This window comes from Cutaneotrichosporon cavernicola, assembly GCF_030864355.1.
Source record: "Cutaneotrichosporon cavernicola HIS019 DNA, chromosome: 1".
Taxonomy (NCBI): Eukaryota; Fungi; Basidiomycota; class Tremellomycetes; order Trichosporonales; family Trichosporonaceae; genus Cutaneotrichosporon; species Cutaneotrichosporon cavernicola.
This window is the reverse complement of record NC_083393.1, coordinates 2,148,610-2,167,125: the sequence shown is the minus strand read 5'-3', so window position 1 is coordinate 2,167,125 and position 18,516 is coordinate 2,148,610. Positions and strand designations below refer to the sequence as shown.

Below are 18,516 nucleotides of genomic sequence, written 5' to 3'. Positions count from 1 at the left end.
TCCCTCTGGACCCGGCTCCAGATGCAATGCATGATGATTCTAAACTACCACTTGACCTGCTCGTGCGTGAGCCCACCCTCACTCAGTACGTCGCCCTCGACGCGCTTGAACCGCGTCCGGACACAGGCGTACCTGTCGCCATCCACACCCAACATGTCCATAACGACCTGGTCTGCCAGGCCGTCTGCGGCCCGCGTCCTCTCCGGCCACTGGGCAAGCGCCGCGTCCTGTGCTAGTATCCTTGGACTGGTTGGTGGTGTTGGCAGCCCAGTCCAATAGACGCGCTCGACCTCGGCGACCCACTCCTTGGTGCTCCACCGCATACCCTCTTCACTCGCCAGGCCAGTGGAACGTGGGGGCTCCGCCACGCCGTCGTCGGGTAGGGGCCGTGCGTACCCTTCCGCATCCACTGTGTTAGACGCAGGCTTCATCTGCCCGCCACCATTCACGCATCCACCGGGGCAGGCCATGACTTCGACAAAGTCCAGCTTCTTGGCGTCGCGGGAAGCAACGAGGGCCGCGCCAGCCACGTCGTCGCCAGTCCCGTTCTTCCCCTCTCCCTCAGGAGTTGCTGGTGACGCCGGTGTCGCTGGCGTCTGGATCTCGCCCTGGCCTGTGCGGGCCTTTCTCCGTCGCGCCGCGACGGCGGCCTGCAACCGCCCCGCGCCAGCGGGACGAGCTCGTCCGATACCAGTCTCGCGACCGACCTTGCGCACCAGGTTCTGCAGGTTGCGGAAGCCGTAGCAGATCGCGCCCTTGAACAGCACCGTACCCTCACTGTCCTCCAGGAACATCTCGACGTTGTCAGTGGAGCCGCGTACAACCCGTGTGTGCACACACGTCGGGAGTGGATGAGCCGCGGCGATCGCGGACATCAGCGTACTGAGGTACGAGCCTGAGCTCGAGCCGGGGTGTTGCAGGAGCTCGGGAAAGAGGTCAGTGTCGGGTGCATCCTCCCCCTCCACCGGAGCTAGTGGGTCGAAGCCGAGCTCGTGGAGGAGCAAGTCGAGCTCGCCGGTTGTGAGCACGCAGTCCGTGTCGCGCGTCTTGAAGGCTTCAGAGTAGAAGTCGTCGCGGCTCGCCTCGAGCTTCTTGTCGTAGCAAGGCATCGCCGTGACATGGTACATCTCGGCGGGGTTGCGGTCCAGCCGGCGCGCGTACCACTGCTTGACGAGTGCGCCCATGATACCCTGCGGCGAACGCGCGGCGGCCAGCAACGGGAGGAGGTCTCCCTGCGCCTTCTCAGCATAACATACCCACCCCGGGCATGCTGACGCGAGCATCGGCAGAACCATCTTCTCGCCCCGCTCTGCAGCGCCTTGCCGCTCCCTGAACTCGGTGACCATCTCGCGCAGCGCGACGTGACGCGCAAAAGTCGTGTCCCACACCTGCCACCCGCCCCGCTCCGGCACTGACAGGAAGGCGCGTATCCTCCGCAACAGTGAGCGCAGCGGAATCTGGCCACTGGCATACGACGCCGAGAGCGATGCGAGCGTCTGTGGCGCGATCGAAAGCACAGGGGTTCGGGAAAAATCGCCCGCCTTGATGAAGTCGAGCACCTCATTGTGGCTCTGCATCGTGATGAGCAGCGACTCGGTTGACGTGATGCACCCGCTGCTGGTTAGTCACCGTCTGCCTGGGACGTGAAGGAATGGGAATGCGCACCTGCATGCTAGGCAGTCGTTCAAGCTGATCTCGGCCTTCTTGAGCGCCTGTCGCCCGACCTCGACACCAGCGGACGGGCCAGCCAGCGCTGTGCTGTGCGTCGACACTTCGTAGTAGTTGTTATTCGCATCGATCTGGATCTCCGTCTGCTGTCAGCTTCATCTCATGGTTCCAAAGCTCACGTTCGCATTGTCTCCTGTTTCCTGTCCTGCGGGTTTGTTGGATTGGCGAACGGGAATGATACAGGCCTGCGACGGGGTGAGGAAATCGTCGAGGTCCGTGATCGTCTGGTTTGTAAGCGGGTGCGAAAGCAGTAAGATACCCACCAGAGCGCCAGCGAACGTCATGGTTGCAGCTGAGACGGGGGGACGGGGGGGAACGGGGGCGATGAGAGATGACAAGTACTCTCTAGCTGCTACCTTTTGAGCTTGCGTATGCTTTTGTGAGAAGAGTTGATATGGAGATTATCTTGTTAGTGCTGACAGAGTCGGGCGGCAGCGTTGTCCAACCCGAGGAGTCTTGTTGCCACCCATAGAATGTGGAATTACAGGTCCAATAAAAAGGGAGGGATGAATAAGCAGAATCACAGGCGAAGACCATGTTGATATGTTGGGTTTAGGCCCCTGTGATTGGCGAGGCTAGACTTAGGCTAGGCTAACAGTGGTGGTTAGAGTTGATGAATACGACGATACTAATCAACCTATGTATGAATGACGTGTATTTATCGATGTGATACTCAACACCCACGGTGGTACGGTGGGCTCCTTTTGGTGAGAATGACAGAGATGCTGTGCCTTTTATGTCGTTTGTGCCTGAATGCCCTGAATCAAACGGGATGGCTTCCACGCGTTCGCAAAGAGGTAAAGTGGAGGCCTCCACCACTAATGCAACCTAATCCAACCTAATCTAACCTAATGAGCCGACTAAGGCTACCCGTCTTCACTACCCGTCTCATCATACCAGGCTCACCGCGCTCCATCCCCAACCTCATCGTCATCGCGATTGTCTCACAGGTCATCACCACTACACACTCCGATCCATAACCTTCCCACACAGCCTCGTCAACACCGACAAACACGTCCAACATGGCGGCCGAGGGTAAACCTCTACCTCCTCCTCCCATCGAGTCCGAAATGGACGCCCCTCATGGCCATGCAGCGCACACATCAGATCGTCTCAGTGAGTCCCCATCCCCGTCCACCTACTTGTCCCATTTCGCCTACTCCTGCCAAAGCACAACTAATGCTTTCAGGTCCGGGCTCAAAGGGCCACGGCGGGACCTCGCCAGTGTCGACCAATGCAGCGCTGTACAACTTCAAGCTGTTGGAGGCTCTCCGGTCGGGCAACGGGGCCGAGGTTCAGCCATATCTCGATGAGCTCAAGACAGCACCAGAGGGTAGTGCCGGGCGCTTGCTCGGGATGGCTGTGCGTGTGGCTTCTGGTAAGTTTCGATGGGGCCGACGTGAGCCAGACCAATCCCCACAGTTTGGGCCGTCACGCACACAGAGAAGCTTCGCAACGCTTCCCTTCTGTGGCGACACGACGAACAATTAAAATAGCTCGGTGCCCGTGCTCACAATCCCCAGTTCCCGTCATCAAGTACATTCTCAACTCGCCCAGCATCCCATCCCCAAACCTCCCCGTCAACCCCCCTTCCCCGGCCACAGCCCTCCACATAGCGAGCGACATTGGCCGCCCTGAGGTCGTCGAACTTCTCCTCAACGACCCACGCGTTGACGACACGATCCGTGACGACAAGGGCCGCTCCGCCCTCGAATGCTCATCCAACCCAGAGGTCTCTGCTCTGATTGAAGGTGAGCGGCCAAAGCTAGTATGAGCCCCAACTGACGGTGCACAGACTCGCGCGCAACCCTCCAGTCGCGCTTCCTGGTCCTCCTTTCCAGCTACGTGTCGAGTCCTCTCTCGTCCGTCGAGGAAGGTACCAACATGCTCAACTTCCTTGACAAGCCCCGCGCCGAGGGGCTCAACCTCAACGCGCTCGACGAGCGCACGGGCACCAGCCTGCTCCATGAGGCCGCGCGGAGGCGTGACCTCCGCCTGGTCGAGCTGGCTGTCAAGCGTGGTGCAGACGTGTTCGTCCGCGACCGTCGGGGAAGACGTGTCCAGGAGCATGACAAGGGCGCTGATGAGCGCATCAAGACGTACCTCCGCCAGTGTACGTGTTGCGGTGCACATCCCTTTGTCTCTGGCTGACGATTTCCACAGTCACTAACCAGGAGACTATGGTACAGAACAAGAGCGACGGTCGCCCGCCCGACCTCAAGGGCTTCTTAAGCAAGTGGGTCAACTACAGATCCGGGTGGAAGACGCGCTGGTTTGTCCTCGAGAATGGCGTCCTCAGCTACTGTGAGTGGACAGAAGTGTAGCCGTGGGTAGCTAACCTTCGCAGACCGTAACCGCGAAGACGAAGAGGTCGCGTGCCGTGGTTCTATCGCACTTGCCACCGCGCGCATCAGCCCTTCTCCCGATGGCACTCGTTTCGAGATTAGCTCCAAGATGACAACCTCTGTTCCCAAGATCATCGTCAAGTCGAACCTGCGCGGCGAGATCGCTCGATGGGCACAGGCAATCCGCCTCAACATGGAGTTCTACAGCAAGGACCGGCAGCTGCAGAGGTCTGGGTCTAACGCCGGTGTCGACCACTCCGACGCACGTTCTACCAAGTCGAGCATTGGCCCTTTGGCGTCTCTGGGCGGACCTTCCGCATCCGGCAGCCGCGGGATTAGCGCGACGCTGAACGAGCTCCCTGCTTCGGACCAGTTCCTGCACCCCAGCCTCAAGCGCACACCCACTTCGCTGAGCGGCATCAGCAGCAAGTCCAAGTCGGGCACACGAACCCAGAACACCGAGGTCCCGCCCGTCCCTCTCCTTCCCGACCGCTCGCGTAGACACGCACCTTCCTCGAGGAAGAGAGACAACTCACCGGGCGGCAACACCACTGCCAGCGAGCTCGACAAGAGTGACTCGGACAAGGACACTGATGACGGCATGTCGGGCCCCGAGACCGTCCCGCACGAGTCCGAGTTTGAGCTCAGCATGCTGAACTTAACGGCGCAGCTTGAGCTCACTCAGCAACTTGTCGACTCGATGGTCGTCTCTCCCGACATTCCTGACAGATCGTCTGTCCACGGCAGCTCGTCTCCTTCGCGCCAGCGTCAGGTCAAGGAGGCTCTCCGCCAGTCGATCGCGACCCTCAACGGCCTCGTTCAGAGACAGCACGGCATGACTCAGGACCGCGAACGTTACTACCAGAACCGCATTAAGCGCGAGTTGCAGACCCGCAAGCTCTGGGAGGAGAACCTCCTTGCTGTCGCAGAGCAACAGGCTGAGACGGAAACCCAGCTCAATGAGGCAGCCAAGGACAACGAGAAGAAGCGACGTGCTCTCCGCCAAGCGCGCTCTGTGCTCGCCGAACTCAGCTTAAGCCAGCCAGCATCGCCTGGAATGGAGGGCAGGGATCCAGAGCTCAGTATCCTCGGCGGCGCCTTCACCGCTCCTCCCGCTACTCACCATCCCGCGATAGGTGATTTTGCCCCATCTTTTGCCTTACCACCGGCAGAGGAGGCGGCTCCTGCAACTGGAGCCAGCCCGAACCTCCGTCGATCGATTTCGAGAAGGTCGATATCGAACAGAGCGTCCGTGTCACTCGGCCGTAGGGCGTCGATCGGGCAGTACAACCGTGGTTCGATCGGACGCCGCCAGTCGATCTCATTTCAGGACATTGACCACGTTGTGGCTGCCATCGATGACTCTGAAGACGACGACGACGAGTTCTTCGACGCGATCGAAACAGGAACGATCCCGAACCTGAAGACGTTCGACACGATCTCCAATCCCCAGGGACCTGGGTCGCGCCCAGCCACCCCTGTCCACATATTGCCAGCCAAGGAGGCCAAGGAATCTCCCCTCGGCCAGGTCGTCGCTGTCCGCCAAGCCAAGAAGGGCACCGTGGAGTCGTACCTCGCGCGCAAGAGCTTGGAGCCGTACAACCATGTGCGCCATCGTCTCCCCATCGACGACGACAAGCGCCCATCGGTGTCGCTGTGGAGTATCCTCAAGTCGTCGATTGGCAAGGATCTCACCAAGATCTCCTTCCCGGTCAGCTTCAACGAGTGCACATCCATGCTGCAGCGAATGGCCGAGGACATGGAGTACGACGCGTGCCTCACTGTCGCAGCCAGCGAGCAGGACTCGCTCAAACGTCTCGCCTTCGTTGCTGCATTTGCCATGTCCAACTACTCGTCGACGATTGGGCGTATCGCCAAGCCCTTCAACCCCATGCTGTCGCAGAGCTTCGAGTACGCCATCCCCAACCGCTATCGCTACATCTCGGAGCAAGTGTCACATCACCCACCCATCTCGGCGTGCTACTCTGAGGCGCCGACATGGCGGTACTACGGCGAGGTCGACGCCAAGAACAAGTTCCAGGGACGTTACTTTGAGATTCGACCCACAGGCGTCGCGCACGCCGAGCTGGTCATTCCCAAGGAGTGGGTGAACCCTGCGGACAAGTACCCGCCTGCAGGCGCGGAGTACCCCGAGGGCAAGGTCCTCGAGCACTACTCGTGGAAGAAGGTAATCACGAACGTGTCCAACTTCATCATGGGCAACCCGATCATTGACCACTACGGCGACATGAATGTCACGAACCACCGCACTGGTGAGACCTGCGTGTTGACATTCAAGCCGCGCACATGGCGCGGCAAGGACGCCTTTGAGATCAAGGGCAGCGTGTACGACAGACAGGGCAACGTGGCGTGGGAGATTGCTGGCCGTGAGTTCACCTGTCGCGCCTCATCTGACAACAGGCTGGGATTCGCAGCTCATTGCACGCCGCGCTGGCGTCGGTTCCGCACCGCTGGAGGTGGATGAGTCCGTGTCCGAGGACCCCGAATACTTGCAGCTCTGGAAGAACACCCAAAAGCCCAAGGCACCGTTCAACCTCACGCCGTACGCGGTGACGCTCAACGACATTCCCGAGGGCCTCGAGGAGTACCTCGCCCCGACCGACTGCCGTCTGCGGACGGACCAGCGTGCGTTCGAGAACGCCGAGTACGACAGAGCCCAGTTGCTTAAGTCCCTTAACGAGGAGAAGCAGCGCGAGACGCGCCGCCTGCGCGCCGAGGGACGCATGCAGCAGCATGAGCCTCGGTGGTTCACGGCCATCACGGACCAAGATTCGGGAGAGCGCCTGTGGGAGCCCAAGCGCGCCGGCGACGGAGAGGTGCTCTTCTGGCATGAGCGCGAGCAGCAGGGCGCCCTGCCGGACGGAGAAAAGTGGGCCGAGGTCGACCACATCTTTGTCGACGATGGTGAATAAAGGACTGGTGTTTTAGTATTAACGATGTCACGCTTGAACCCAAGTGCGAGAGCTTAGAGGTGTTTCGGAACTGGAATTGGCATGCGAACTGCTCTAGACCTAGGCATCCAAGGGGACAGACAGCGTGCAGCACCTTCACCAGCCAAAAGCCAGAATGAAGTTTTCGAATGACCCTCGGTCGAAATCACGTGAATATCGCTAAATGATCATGGGGGTGTAGCTCAGTGGTAGAGCGTCTCATTTGCATCGGCAATTCAACTCGTTCCTTGGGAATTGAGAAGGCCTGGAGTTCAATCCTCCACTCCTCCAATCTTTTTGGGTTAATCTTGGAATCCTTCTGTTGGCTTTCTACATGGGAATCATGTTTAGCTGTTTTGTGGAAGACGGATTATGCAGAACAGAGTGAAGGTAATGTGCAATCTCAAGTTCTCAAGGTCACGCCCAGGCAGTATGTACAGCCTGAAAATGTCAACGTTCTCGCAAAGCACCAATGTGGAGACCTGCCGGCTAAGCCGGCTAAACCGTGTCGGTGGAGGAATGTCACCCAACCTGGACGTGACTGCTCGTCTTAACACCTTCACTTCCGGCTTCCAATCTGTCAACGCTCTTGTCCATCGCTCGACCTACACTTCTCGGTAAAGGAGTGGCAACGACCGTGTCCTTGCGATTCGACCACGACACCCTTGCGCAACGTCCGTCCACCTTTGACGTCTCCGGCCTTCCCACCCACCTTGCTCACCATGAGCCCAGCACCACCACGCTTTCTCGTCGAGCACGTCGGCAGCCTCACCCGCGCCTTCCCACGACCCCACATCACATTGACATGGGCCCAGAGTCTGGACTCAAAAATCGCCGGGCCAGGCGGCAAACGCGTAATGCTCAGCGGACCAGAGAGCATGCTCATGACGCACTGGTACGTGTTCCACATCACCAGCTGAGGAGGGTTCATGAAGCTCATACCAGGCTGCGCACGATGCACGACGCGATCCTCATCGGTGTGCAGACCGTTATTATGGACGACCCGAGGTTGAAAAGTGTGTCTGACGTGCCAGCTTACTTGAGACTTGAGCTGACAGCAGTCCAACTCGTCCCTCAAGGTGACCAGAGCCTTCACCCGCCCCAGCCCCTAATCCTTGATCCCAAGCTCCGCATGCCACCAACTGCACGCATCATCTCCGAGTGGACAGCTCACGGTGCGAACTCCCAGCTCACCGGGCCGCGGCAGGTGCGCCAGCCGTGGATCCTGTGTGGGACGAGCGCGGACGCGGGACGTGCAGCAGCACTCGAGGCTGCGGGCGCGCGGGTGGTGCGCGTCGAACTGGACAAGAATGGTGAGTCACTGTTCTGCTGGTGTGCTGCGACTTGTGTGTAATTGCTATCAATGGGCTCCCTCCGAACTATCCCCTTCCTGTTCCCCCTCGTCCCATTCTGCGACCCGCTGGCGACGCCGCTCACACCAGGCCACATTCCTCCCGCATCCCTCCCCGGCATCATCTCGTCCCTCGGTCTGGGCAGCGTCATGATCGAGGGCGGATCCCGCGTCCTCAGCAGCTTCCTGCACGCTGGGCCCCGCGACGACGGCTCCGCACTGGTCGACAGCATCGTCGTGACCGTGGCTCCCATGTTCATCGGAGAGGGCATCAGCGTCGTGCCTCCAGGACACGACGTCGGCTTACCCGAGCTGACGTACGTCCACACCGAGACGATGGGCAAGGACGCGGTGATGGTTGCAACACTCGCACAAGTCGGGCAGGACGAGGAGGCGTAGCCGATGCACAGGTATCCACACAGAGATGCATACTAATACAGTCAAATCAGTCCAGTGTAACATTTATCCCGAAGTAGAACGCCCCGATCCCGGCCCTCCTGGGCCAAACACCCGCCTGTCGCCCGGCGTCGCACCCGGCGTTGTGGCTGACCCAAGCACGCTCCGCATCGCGACCTTACGCTCGCTCGGAGTACTCGCCGCCATCTGAGCGCGCTTCTGCATGAATGCGCGCTCGGTGGAGGTGAGCGGCTTACGGGCTTGGCGATTCGTGCGGGCTGCCAATGGTTGTCTACCCTCACTTGGGGGGCTGTTGCGCTTCGGCAGTGGGCCGTCCTCAACCCACACCTCGCGCGTCACCAACTCATCCTCGGCCTCACGGCTCCGCTTGGCCCGGGGTGTAGTGGACGGTCCGGAGGGCGCAGAGGAAGACAAAGAGGACTCGGCTGCGGATGCAAGGGCCGCGGCAGTTGCACGAGCCCCAGCAGAGGAAGACGATGGGGTGATGGCGATGGATGGGATCTCGCGCGTTCGCCTTGGCGACATGTTCTCCATCGTGTTCTGGAGCGTCTCGATCTCGCTCTCCAGCACGCGCACCTTACGCGAGAGCTTCTCAGCCCTTGCACCCGCCTTCTTGATCTGCTTCTTGAGCTCCATCTCGCGGTCGTCTGCCTCCTCGAGGTCGAGGTTCTTTGCGTCGAGCGAGGCCGTCTTGTCTGCTGTCAGTTGCCTCGGCACGCGTGCTAACTCACATTTCAAATCCTCCTCGGCATCGGCCAGCGTGTCCTTGAGAGCCTTGTTGGCGTTCGCGAGACGCTCGGTCTCGCGAGCCTGACCTTCAGCGGCAGCAACGGCAGCCTGTGCCTGCACAAGCTCGTCGCGCAACGTTGCAAGTCGGGTGGACATGTCGACCTGCCCACGCTCCATGAAGCTCAGGTGTGACGCCGCCTTGCGCGCGTCCGCCTCGGCTACAGCAGCCCTATTCTGGGCCTCCTTGAGCACATCCTGCGCATCGCCGAGGTCCAAGCGAGCCGTGTCGAGCTCCGCGACAAGATCCGACTCGCGTGTGCGCTGCCTGTCGAGCTCACACTGGACTGCCTGGAGGTCCGCCGTCGCCGCGTCGAGGTCGGATCCCAGTGTGGAATTTTGCGCGCGGGCCGCACTGAGGTCGGAAACCAGCAACTCGATGCGCTCGGCCGCGGCCTTGGCCAGCTCCTCACCGGCCTCGAGCTCGCTCTGCATGCGGGCAACATCAGCCGCAAGCGCATCCGCATGGGACATAGCGTTTTCAGCACGGGCTGCAGCTGTGTCGTGCTCGTCACGGACGGCCTCGAGATCGGCGCGGAGGGAGTCAATCGTCTCGGAGAGCGTGGCGACCTCCTCGTCAGCGGCCTTGATGCGGTCATGGGCATCTGCGAGATCGGCTCCCGCTTGCTCGTGAGTGGCTGTGAGCTCGGCTTCAAGATCGGCGATGACTTGCTCGTCGGCTGCCTTGGTCTGTACAGCCTCATTCTTCGCGGCAGTAAGCTTCCCCTCGGCCTTGGTGGCAGCGGCATCAAGCTGAGCGCGAAGATCACCTATGGCGCGTGCGTGGCGGTCCTCCGCAACCGCAAGCGTCTTCAGAGCATTGGCGAGGTCATTCTCGAGCATCACAGCACGGCCAGTTGCGCCGTCATACACGGTTCTCGCAGCGTCGAGGTCGTCCTGCATATCGCCAACACGAATCTGCAGTTCCTTGGCGCGGATCTTCAGCTCAGTGCGCGCCGTCTCGGCTACAGTGAGTTCTTCCTCAAGAGCGGATGTGCGCGCCGTAGCATCACCGTGCGCGGACTCGGACATGGCCAGGGCGCTCTCGAGATCGGCAATGCGCGACTGGAGCGAGGCTGTCCTCTCGGTGGCGGTGCTGAGTTCGGCCGACGTCACCTGCAGCGCGGCGAGCTTCTCCTCGGCCAGCCGGAGCCCAGACTTGGTCTCCTCGAGTTCCTCAAGCAGGGCCGAAGTCCCGGCAAGCTCACGCACAGTGCGCTCATCCTCAAGAGCGGCAACACGCTCAGTAGAGGCGCGCAGCTGCAACCCCAGGTTGTTGGCATGTAAGGCGGCGGAGGCCACGGCTTGGCGGTGCACAGCGACGGCGAGCACCAGAGCGATAACCTCCTGGGAACGGTGTCGGGTATGCTCAGTAATCTCGCCCAGTTCCTCACGGACGGCTACGTGTTCCGCCTTGAGCGCCTTGTGCTCTGCAAGAGTGCGGGCGTGTGCAATCGTGAGGCTCTCGAGGTCGACATGTGTGCTCTCAAGAGTCTCCTGCAGACGAGTCGTTTGGGCACGCGCATTCTCGAGACTGTGGGCTAAGTTCGCGTGCTCAGTCTTGAGGGCGTCATGTACTCTATTGAGCTGGTCGAAGGTGTCCTGTGGAACGGCGGCCGCAAGCCTTGCCTCGACAGCTGCGTGCGCCTCGGACAGCTGCGAAAAGTCGTCCTGTACGCTCTTGAGGTTGAAGTCGAGCTTCTGCTTGTCCACCTCGAGGAGCTTGATAAAGTTGTCACGACGCTCGACTCGCGCCTGCTCTTTCGCGAGGAGACTCTGTGCCTCGCCATCTCCGGCCGCGGCCTGTAACGCCGCCCGGTTCTCAGCCGCTTTGCGAGCGGCCGTTTCAGTGGCGAGGTCGGCTGTGGCAGAATCGAGTTTGCTACGAAGGTCTGCAGTCTGGCTTTCCAGCGCAGTCAGCTGCGACTTGGCCGTGTCGCGCTCGCCTTCTGTGCCGTTGAGGCGGCGCATAAAGCCGTCGCGCTCCTGGCGGAAACCATCGGCATTTGCGGACGCTTCCGCCTCGAGAGTCTCGATCTTGGACTCGAGTGAAGCGATCTTACTCTGGAGCACAGCCTTCTCGTCACCAAGAATGTCAACAAGCGCAGCCGTCTCATCCAGCTGTGCACGCGCTTCTTCCGCTTCGGCGAGCTGCCGCTCAAAGTCGGAAATTGTGGCCTCGAGGGCAGCAATGTTGGGCTGCAGCTCGTTAATCTGGGACCTGAGCGCCTCGCCTTCTCCCTGCCAAGACTCGTGGTCGACAAGCTTCGCCTCGAGTTCAGACACAAGTGTGTCCTTCTGCTGCACCTGCGCGACCGCATCATTGAGCTTCTCGTGGCTGGCGGTTATCGCGCGTTCGGCAAACTTGCGCTCGTCCTCGGCGAATGCCACCTGGCCCTTGAATTCGTCACGCTCACTTCGCAACCGACGAATCGTGAGAGTCATCTTCTCAACTTGCTCCTTGCTGGGTACGTCTCTAGCGTCTAAGAGGAGTACCTTGTCCTGGAGCTCGGCGGAGAGACGGTCACGCTCCTCGCGGAGGCGCACAATCTCGTCTTGATCATTCGGGCTGGAACCGGTGAGGATCTCGGTCTCGAGACGCTTAACAGCGGTTTGAGCTGCGTCGCGATCCCACGTTGCGCGTGAGAGATCCTCGTTCGCGATACTGGAGTCAGCCCCCCAGAGACGCGTATTATTCACGAGAGCTTTTGTGACAGGTCACTGATCTCTTCTTGCAGGACGGTCTCCATCTCCATGATCTCAGTCTGGTACGTCTCGGCTGTTTCACGCCATCGCTTGCTCTCGTTGCGGACAGAAATGAGCTGGGTTTTGAGGCCAGTAGAGATGGCAATCTCGGCTTCCATCTCTGACAAGCGAGCGTCTTTAATGGTTACGTCAGCGAGGGCGGCGTCGAGCTTGGTCTGGAGGCCGTCGCGCACGCTCTCGGCAGCAGAGGTGGTCTCCTGGGCGGTGGACAAAGAGAGCTCGGCATCGGCGAGCTTTGACGTGGATGCTCTAGCCTCTTCTTCGAGCTGCTGGACGCGGGCGCGGGCCTCGGCTGCGACAGCCTCTGCCTCAGTTGTGCTGGCTGCTTTCCTCTCGAGCACCTGCTGTTAGCTCCTTCCAGCCATTAACCCACCTCAACCTGTCCCCGGAGAGCCGCATATCTGGCCCGTTCAGCCTCGAGCTCGGCGCTGGACCGCTGGAAGTTACGTGTCGATTCTTCAATCCGAGATTGCAGACTGACGATCTCCGCACGTGCAGCGTCGCGCTCGCGCTCGATCTGATCAGCCTTCTCAACGTGCGTGCCATGAGCTCTCGCAAGCTGAGCCTCGAGCTCCTTGACCGTATCGCGCAGCTCGGCGACCTGCTGTTCCGCGGCGCTGGCGCCGGCCGTCAGCATCTCGAGACCTTTCGCCCTCTCTTCCAACGCGTTCCGGGTCTCCTCCACCTCGCCCTCCTTCAACTTCAACTTCCCCTCCAACTCCTCGGCACGGGCGAGTGCTGTATCCCGCTCAGATCTTGCCTTCTCGCTCGCGGCGGCCGGTTGCGATCCGCCCCGCTGGTCGAGGTAGTATTGCAGCTCTTCAACGCGTTCCTGCAAGCTATCAGTTTCGCGCGCGGCGCGCTTCTCAGCCGCCAAACGTGCATTTAATGCCTGATCACGCTCGCGCTCGGTGGCAGATAGACGCGCCTTGACGCTCGCGACCTCGCGCTGCGCGGCCGCGGCGGCCTTGGTCGCGTCGTCCCGCTGGTTCGTGAGGGCAAGGTCCAAGTCGCCCACCGAGGAGCGCCGCTTCCGTTGCGTGCGTTGCGTGGGTGGGGGTGTCCGCGTGAGGCGGACGACCTCCGCATCCTTTCTCTGCAGCTCCTGTTCGAGAGCTTTGACGCGCGCGTTGAGCTTGTTCTCCACTGTCGAGGGCCCTGGGCCGCTGTGCGAGAGGCTAGCCAGATCTGCTGTTAGCTACCAGCGAAAGAGAGGAACTCACCATACTCCAGCCTTCCCTTCTCCCGTTCTGACTCGGATGCGCGCGCTCTCTCTGTCCGTAATTGGGTCTCAAGGTTGGTCACGTTGAGCTTGGCATTCGCAAGGTCCTGTCATCAGCCATGATGAGGAGACAACTATGCAGCATGGTACTCACGTCCTTCGTCCCCTTCAACGCGGCCTCCGTACGATCCGCGCGTGACTCTTCATTGTTTGCCTTCGTGCGCAGCGAATCGACTGCCTCCGTCTTCTCCTTCAACGTCTCATCCTGTGCTGTCTTCTCCTTCAGTAGCTGAGAATAGCGCGCATCTGTGATCAGCGCCGCGTGGAGGGCGGCTCACCTCTGTCGGCAATCTGTTGCCTCAATGTCTTGATGAGCTTTTCCTTGCCCTCTTCGCCGAACATGGCTGACCGAAAGTCTAGGGCCTGGAGGGATGTGGAATGGATGGTTGTTGGAAGAAGTCAGTCAGTCACGAACCTGTTGTTTACGTTCAGGGACGGAGGCAATTTCACTTGCTTGCCAGTCATCTACGTCATGGCTGACCCAGCAACATTTCAACGCTTGACGATGGACGACTCGAGTGAGGCCTCCGTGTACCAGTATGCATGTATGTACAATCTGGGACTCTGATGGAGCTGCCCACATCGTATGCGGTCCTTGTGTGCATGGTTAATGGCGGCTTGCACCAAAATAAGGGAGTGGTCCACCGCCCATTCCACAATCGAAACAATATGCATACCGGAACACAAGAATCTTCCCTAAACACTGCGCATCGAAGGCGCAGCATGCGACAGTCATGAAGCGAATTATGCCTTGGTGGCGAACGCGTAAGCGTTCTGGAAGATGCGGAACCATGGTCCCTTGCCCTTCCACTCGCCGCGCTTGTCGGCAGGGAACCAAGAGTTGGACTCGGCGGCGACGACACGCTCGGGGTGAGGCATGATAGCGAGGACGCGGCCGTCGGCCGTCTGCACAGCCGCGATACCTTCCGGTGATCCGTTAGGGTTAAGGGGGTACTGCTGCGTGACGGCACCGTTGCCGTCAACGTAGCGCACGGGGACAAGGTTGGCCGCGTTGAGCGCCTTGAGGTCCCCTTTCTCGGCAAAGTCAGCGCGGCCCTCGCCGTGTGCGACGGCCACGGGAAGCGACGAGCCCTCCATGCCTGCGAGGAGAACGGAGGTCGTGCCATCCGAGATCTTGACGGTCGCCACACGGCCCTCGAAGCGCTCCGAGCGGTTGGACTTGAACAGAGGCCAAGACTCGGTGCCAGGGATGATGTCGCGCAGCTGGCTGAAGAACTGGCAGCCGTTGCACACGCCGAGCGCGAAGGAGTCCTTGCGCCCGAAGAAGGCGGAGAACTCGGACCGTGCAGTGGAGTTCAGCAGCACAGAGTTGGCCCAGCCGGAACCAGCACCAAGCACGTCACCGTACGAGAAGCCACCGCAAGCGGCGATACCAGCGAAGCCAGAAAGCTGGAGCTTGCCACTGATGATGTCCGACATGTGAACGTCGATCGCCTCGAAGCCGGCCGCGTGGAACGACCACGCCATCTCGATGTGGCCGTTGACGCCCTGCTCACGGAGGATGGCGACCTTGGGAGGAGCGGTGATGGCGCGGTCGACGCTGGGGAGGAAGGGGAACTTGATGTCGTAGAGGATACCCTTTTCGGCGTCGTTAAGGATGGCGTCAAACTCCTGCTTGGCACCGCTGGGCTCGTCACGCTCCGCCTGCATGCGGTACGAGGTCTCAGCCCACGCCTGCTGGAGCTTGCCACGGGTGGAGCGGAAGATCTCCTGCCCGTTGGCAAGGATCGAGATGCGCTGGTCCTCGCGGCCGAGGACGGAGCCGCAGGCGTGGAGGTACTGGGTAGGGAACCCAGCGTGAACGAAAGCGTGCTGGAAGGCCTGGAGGTCCTTGGTGCGGACCTGAAAGACGGCACCGAGCTCCTCGTTGAAGAGAGCAGCAGCAGCGTCACCGGACTTCGATACAGCGTCAACGTTGAGCTCAACACCGGTGCGGCCGGCAAATGCCATCTCGACAACGGAGGTGAAGAGACCACCGTCCGAGCGGTCGTGGTAGGCGAGGACAATGTCGGAGCCGTGCAGGGCCTGGACGGCGGTGAAGAAAGCCTTGAGCTCGGCAGCGTTCTCGACATCGGGAGCCTCGGCGCCGAGCTGTTTGAAGACCTGAGCGAGCGCCGAGCCACCAAGGCGCTGCTTGCCACGGGCAAGGTCAGCGAACACAAGGGTGGTCTCGCCTGCGTCGGTGCGGAGCTCAGGAGTCCAGGTGCGCTCAACGTTGTCGACCGGCGAGAAGGCAGTGACGATGAGCGAGAGAGGAGCGGTCACCTCCTTCTTCTGCCCGTCGGCCTGCCAGCGCATGCTCATCGACATCGAGTCCTTGCCGACAGGAATACCCACGCCAAGAGCAGGGCAGAGGTCGAGGCCGATGGCCTCAACGGCCTCGTAAAGGCGCGAGCCCTCGCCCTCCGTCGAGGCAGCCGACATCCAGTTGGCCGACAGCTTGACCTTGGCAAGGTCAGGGATCGAGGCGGCGACGAGGTTGGTGAGCGACTCGGCGACGGCCATACGAGCCGAGGCACCGGCCGAAATGAGGGCAAGCGGGGTGCGCTCACCCATGGCCATGGCCTCACCGACAACGACGTCGAAGCCGAACGACGAGCGAGTGACGGCGACGTCGGCAACAGGGACCTGCCAGCGGCCAACCATCTGGTCACGGGTGACGAGACCCGAGATAGAGCGGTCGCCAATGGTGATGAGGAACGACTTGGAGCCGACCGAGGGGAGGTGGAGAACGCGGTCAACGGCGGTCTCGAGCGTGGCGCCGGCGTACGCCTGGAGCGACGAGTCAAAGGCGTCACGCTGAGGCTTGACAGTCTGGTCCTTGCGGTGCATGCGGGGCGGCTTGCCGAAGAGGACCGACATGGCGATGTCAATAACGTTGTCGCCAAGAAGGCGGTCGGTGACAACGAGGCGCTGCTCCTCAGTGGCAGTACCGACGACTGCAAAGGGAGCACGCTCACGGCGGGCAATCTCCTCAAAGGCAGGGAGGTCCTCGGGGCCAACGGCGAGGACGTAGCGCTCCTGCGACTCGTTGCACCAAATCTCCATGGGCGACATGTTCGGGTCGTCAACTAGGACGTCACGGATCTCGAAGACGGCACCGAGGCCGGCGTCGTGGACAAGCTCGGGGAGGGCGTTCGAGAGACCACCTGCACCGACGTCGTGGATCGACTGGATGGGGTTGCCGGGGCCCTTGGAGCCACGGTTAACACAGGCGTCGATGACCTGTTGGGCACGGCGCTCCATCTCCGGGTTGTCACGCTGGACGGACGCGAAGTCGAGGTCAGCCGATGACTGGCCTGAAGTCATCGAGGAGGCAGCACCACCACCGAGGCCGATGAGCATACCTTGGCCACCAAGCACAATGATCTTGGCGCCAGGGGTAATCTTGTCCTTGCGTGCGTACTTCTCACGGACGTTGCCAAGACCACCAGCGATCATGATGGGTTTGTGGTATCCGCGCCACTCTGGAGAACCCTGAGGGCTCGGGACCTCCATGAGGAACGTGCGGAAGTAGCCGCCAAGCGCGGGGCGGCCGAACTCGTTGTTGAAGGCCGCAGCACCGAGAGGTGCCTCGATCATGATGTCGTACGCCGAGGCAATGTGAGCCGGGCGGCCGACGTCTGACTCCCACTCCTGCTTGAAGCCAGGAATGAGGAGGTCAGAGACGGTGAAGCCGGCGAGACCAGCCTTAGGACGAGAGCCACGGCCAGTGGCACCCTCGTCACGAATTTCACCGCCCGAGCCGGTCGACGCGCCAGGGTAAGGGGAGACGGCGGTGGGGTGGTTGTGGGTCTCGACCTTGATGAGAATGGGCATAGCCTCCTCGTTGGCGGCGTACGCGTGGTCCTTGCCACCGTCGACGGCGAAGCGGGGGGCGGTAAAGCCCTGGAGGACGGCGGCGTTGTCCTCGTACGCGGAGAGCGTGCCGTTCGAGTTGCACGCCTTCTCGGTGTTGCGGATCATGCCGAAGAGCGAGTTCTCCTTATCGGTGCCGTCGATGGTCCACTTGGCGTTGAAGATCTTGTGGCGACAGTGCTCCGAGTTGACCTGGGCGAACATGAAGAGCTCGGCATCGGTAGGGTTGCGGCCAGCGGCGACAAACGAGTCGACGAGATAGGGGATCTCCTCGGCGCTGAGGGCAAGACCGAGGCGCACGTTGGCCTCCTCGAGGACGGCGACGGGGTTCTCGGCGCCGACAAGCTCAACGGTGACAAGCGGGTCAGGCTTGTGCGAGGGCGGGAAAATGGCTGCCGACTCAGGGAGCGTGGTAGTGACGACCTGGGTCATGCGGTCGTGAATGAGGTGCAAAGTAGAGCCGAGCTGCTCGAGCGAGACACCGGCGCCCGACACGAGGTAGAGGGCACCGCGCTCGATACGTTTGATGTACTGCTCGAGGCGGCAGAGCTTGGCAATGTCGGTCGCCTTGGAGCTCCACGGAGAAATAGTGCCGGCACGGGGAAGGATGTATACGGCAAGCACGTCCTTGGGCTTGATGGCGTCAGAGAGCCAGGCCTTGGTCGAAGCCTGACGCTCGTCGTCGCCGTACGCAAGGAGCGTGTCGAGGATGCGGCGCTGCTCACCGGTAGCCTCCGCGAGCACTTTCTCCGCGTCGGTAGAGACCGCGTTCACGAGGTGCAGGTGCACAGCGTCCAGGCCAGTCACGCTGGGCAAGACAGCCTGCAGCGCGGCGAGGAGCGTCGTGCGCCGCGTGGGCGTGATCGCCGACGAACCGGGGAGGACAAGCATCCCTACGGGTTAGCTTGATAACTCGACGTTGATCTTACTAGGCGGTGGGTTGTGGGGGGGTGGGGGGGTTGGATTGAGAGGGTTGAGAAGACGTGTGTCTAGTACCCGCCGCTGGGTCAA

At 61.1% G+C, this 18,516-nt stretch overlaps 5 protein-coding genes across 5 annotated transcripts; 2 read left to right on the top strand and 3 right to left on the bottom strand.

The window, feature by feature from the left end:
- Window positions 1-44: 44 nt before the first annotated feature.
- NAR1 (uncharacterized protein) lies at window positions 45-2,012 on the bottom strand (the record flags this gene model as incomplete). Its single annotated transcript, XM_060604093.1, has 4 exons — window positions 45-1,614; window positions 1,666-1,811; window positions 1,848-1,952; window positions 1,992-2,012. The coding sequence occupies 4 exons, from the start codon at window positions 2,010-2,012 to the stop codon at window positions 45-47; spliced, it is 1,842 nt and encodes a 613-aa protein (XP_060453344.1).
- A 738-nt stretch (window positions 2,013-2,750) lies between these two features.
- Window positions 2,751-7,006, top strand: CcaverHIS019_0107950 (uncharacterized protein; the record flags this gene model as incomplete). The annotated part of the gene is made up of 7 exons (XM_060604092.1): window positions 2,751-2,844; window positions 2,918-3,106; window positions 3,252-3,479; window positions 3,524-3,841; window positions 3,892-4,032; window positions 4,076-6,460; window positions 6,495-7,006. 7 exons carry the CDS (start codon window positions 2,751-2,753, stop codon window positions 7,004-7,006), a joined length of 3,867 nt encoding a protein of 1,288 aa, XP_060453343.1.
- Window positions 7,007-7,746: 740 nt separating this feature from the next.
- CcaverHIS019_0107940 (uncharacterized protein) lies at window positions 7,747-8,774 on the top strand (the record flags this gene model as incomplete). Its single annotated transcript, XM_060604091.1, has 4 exons — window positions 7,747-7,919; window positions 7,970-8,040; window positions 8,086-8,337; window positions 8,467-8,774. 4 exons carry the CDS (start codon window positions 7,747-7,749, stop codon window positions 8,772-8,774), a joined length of 804 nt encoding a protein of 267 aa, XP_060453342.1.
- Window positions 8,775-8,837: 63 nt separating this feature from the next.
- On the bottom strand, window positions 8,838-13,968 carry CcaverHIS019_0107930 (uncharacterized protein; the record flags this gene model as incomplete). Its single annotated transcript, XM_060604090.1, has 7 exons — window positions 8,838-9,487; window positions 9,524-12,243; window positions 12,279-12,685; window positions 12,718-13,532; window positions 13,568-13,673; window positions 13,721-13,872; window positions 13,905-13,968. The coding sequence occupies 7 exons, from the start codon at window positions 13,966-13,968 to the stop codon at window positions 8,838-8,840; spliced, it is 4,914 nt and encodes a 1,637-aa protein (XP_060453341.1).
- Window positions 13,969-14,370: 402 nt separating this feature from the next.
- Window positions 14,371-18,396, bottom strand: ADE6 (uncharacterized protein; the record flags this gene model as incomplete). Its single annotated transcript, XM_060604089.1, has 1 exon — window positions 14,371-18,396. One exon carries the CDS (start codon window positions 18,394-18,396, stop codon window positions 14,371-14,373), a length of 4,026 nt encoding a protein of 1,341 aa, XP_060453340.1.
- Window positions 18,397-18,516: the final 120 nt, after the last annotated feature.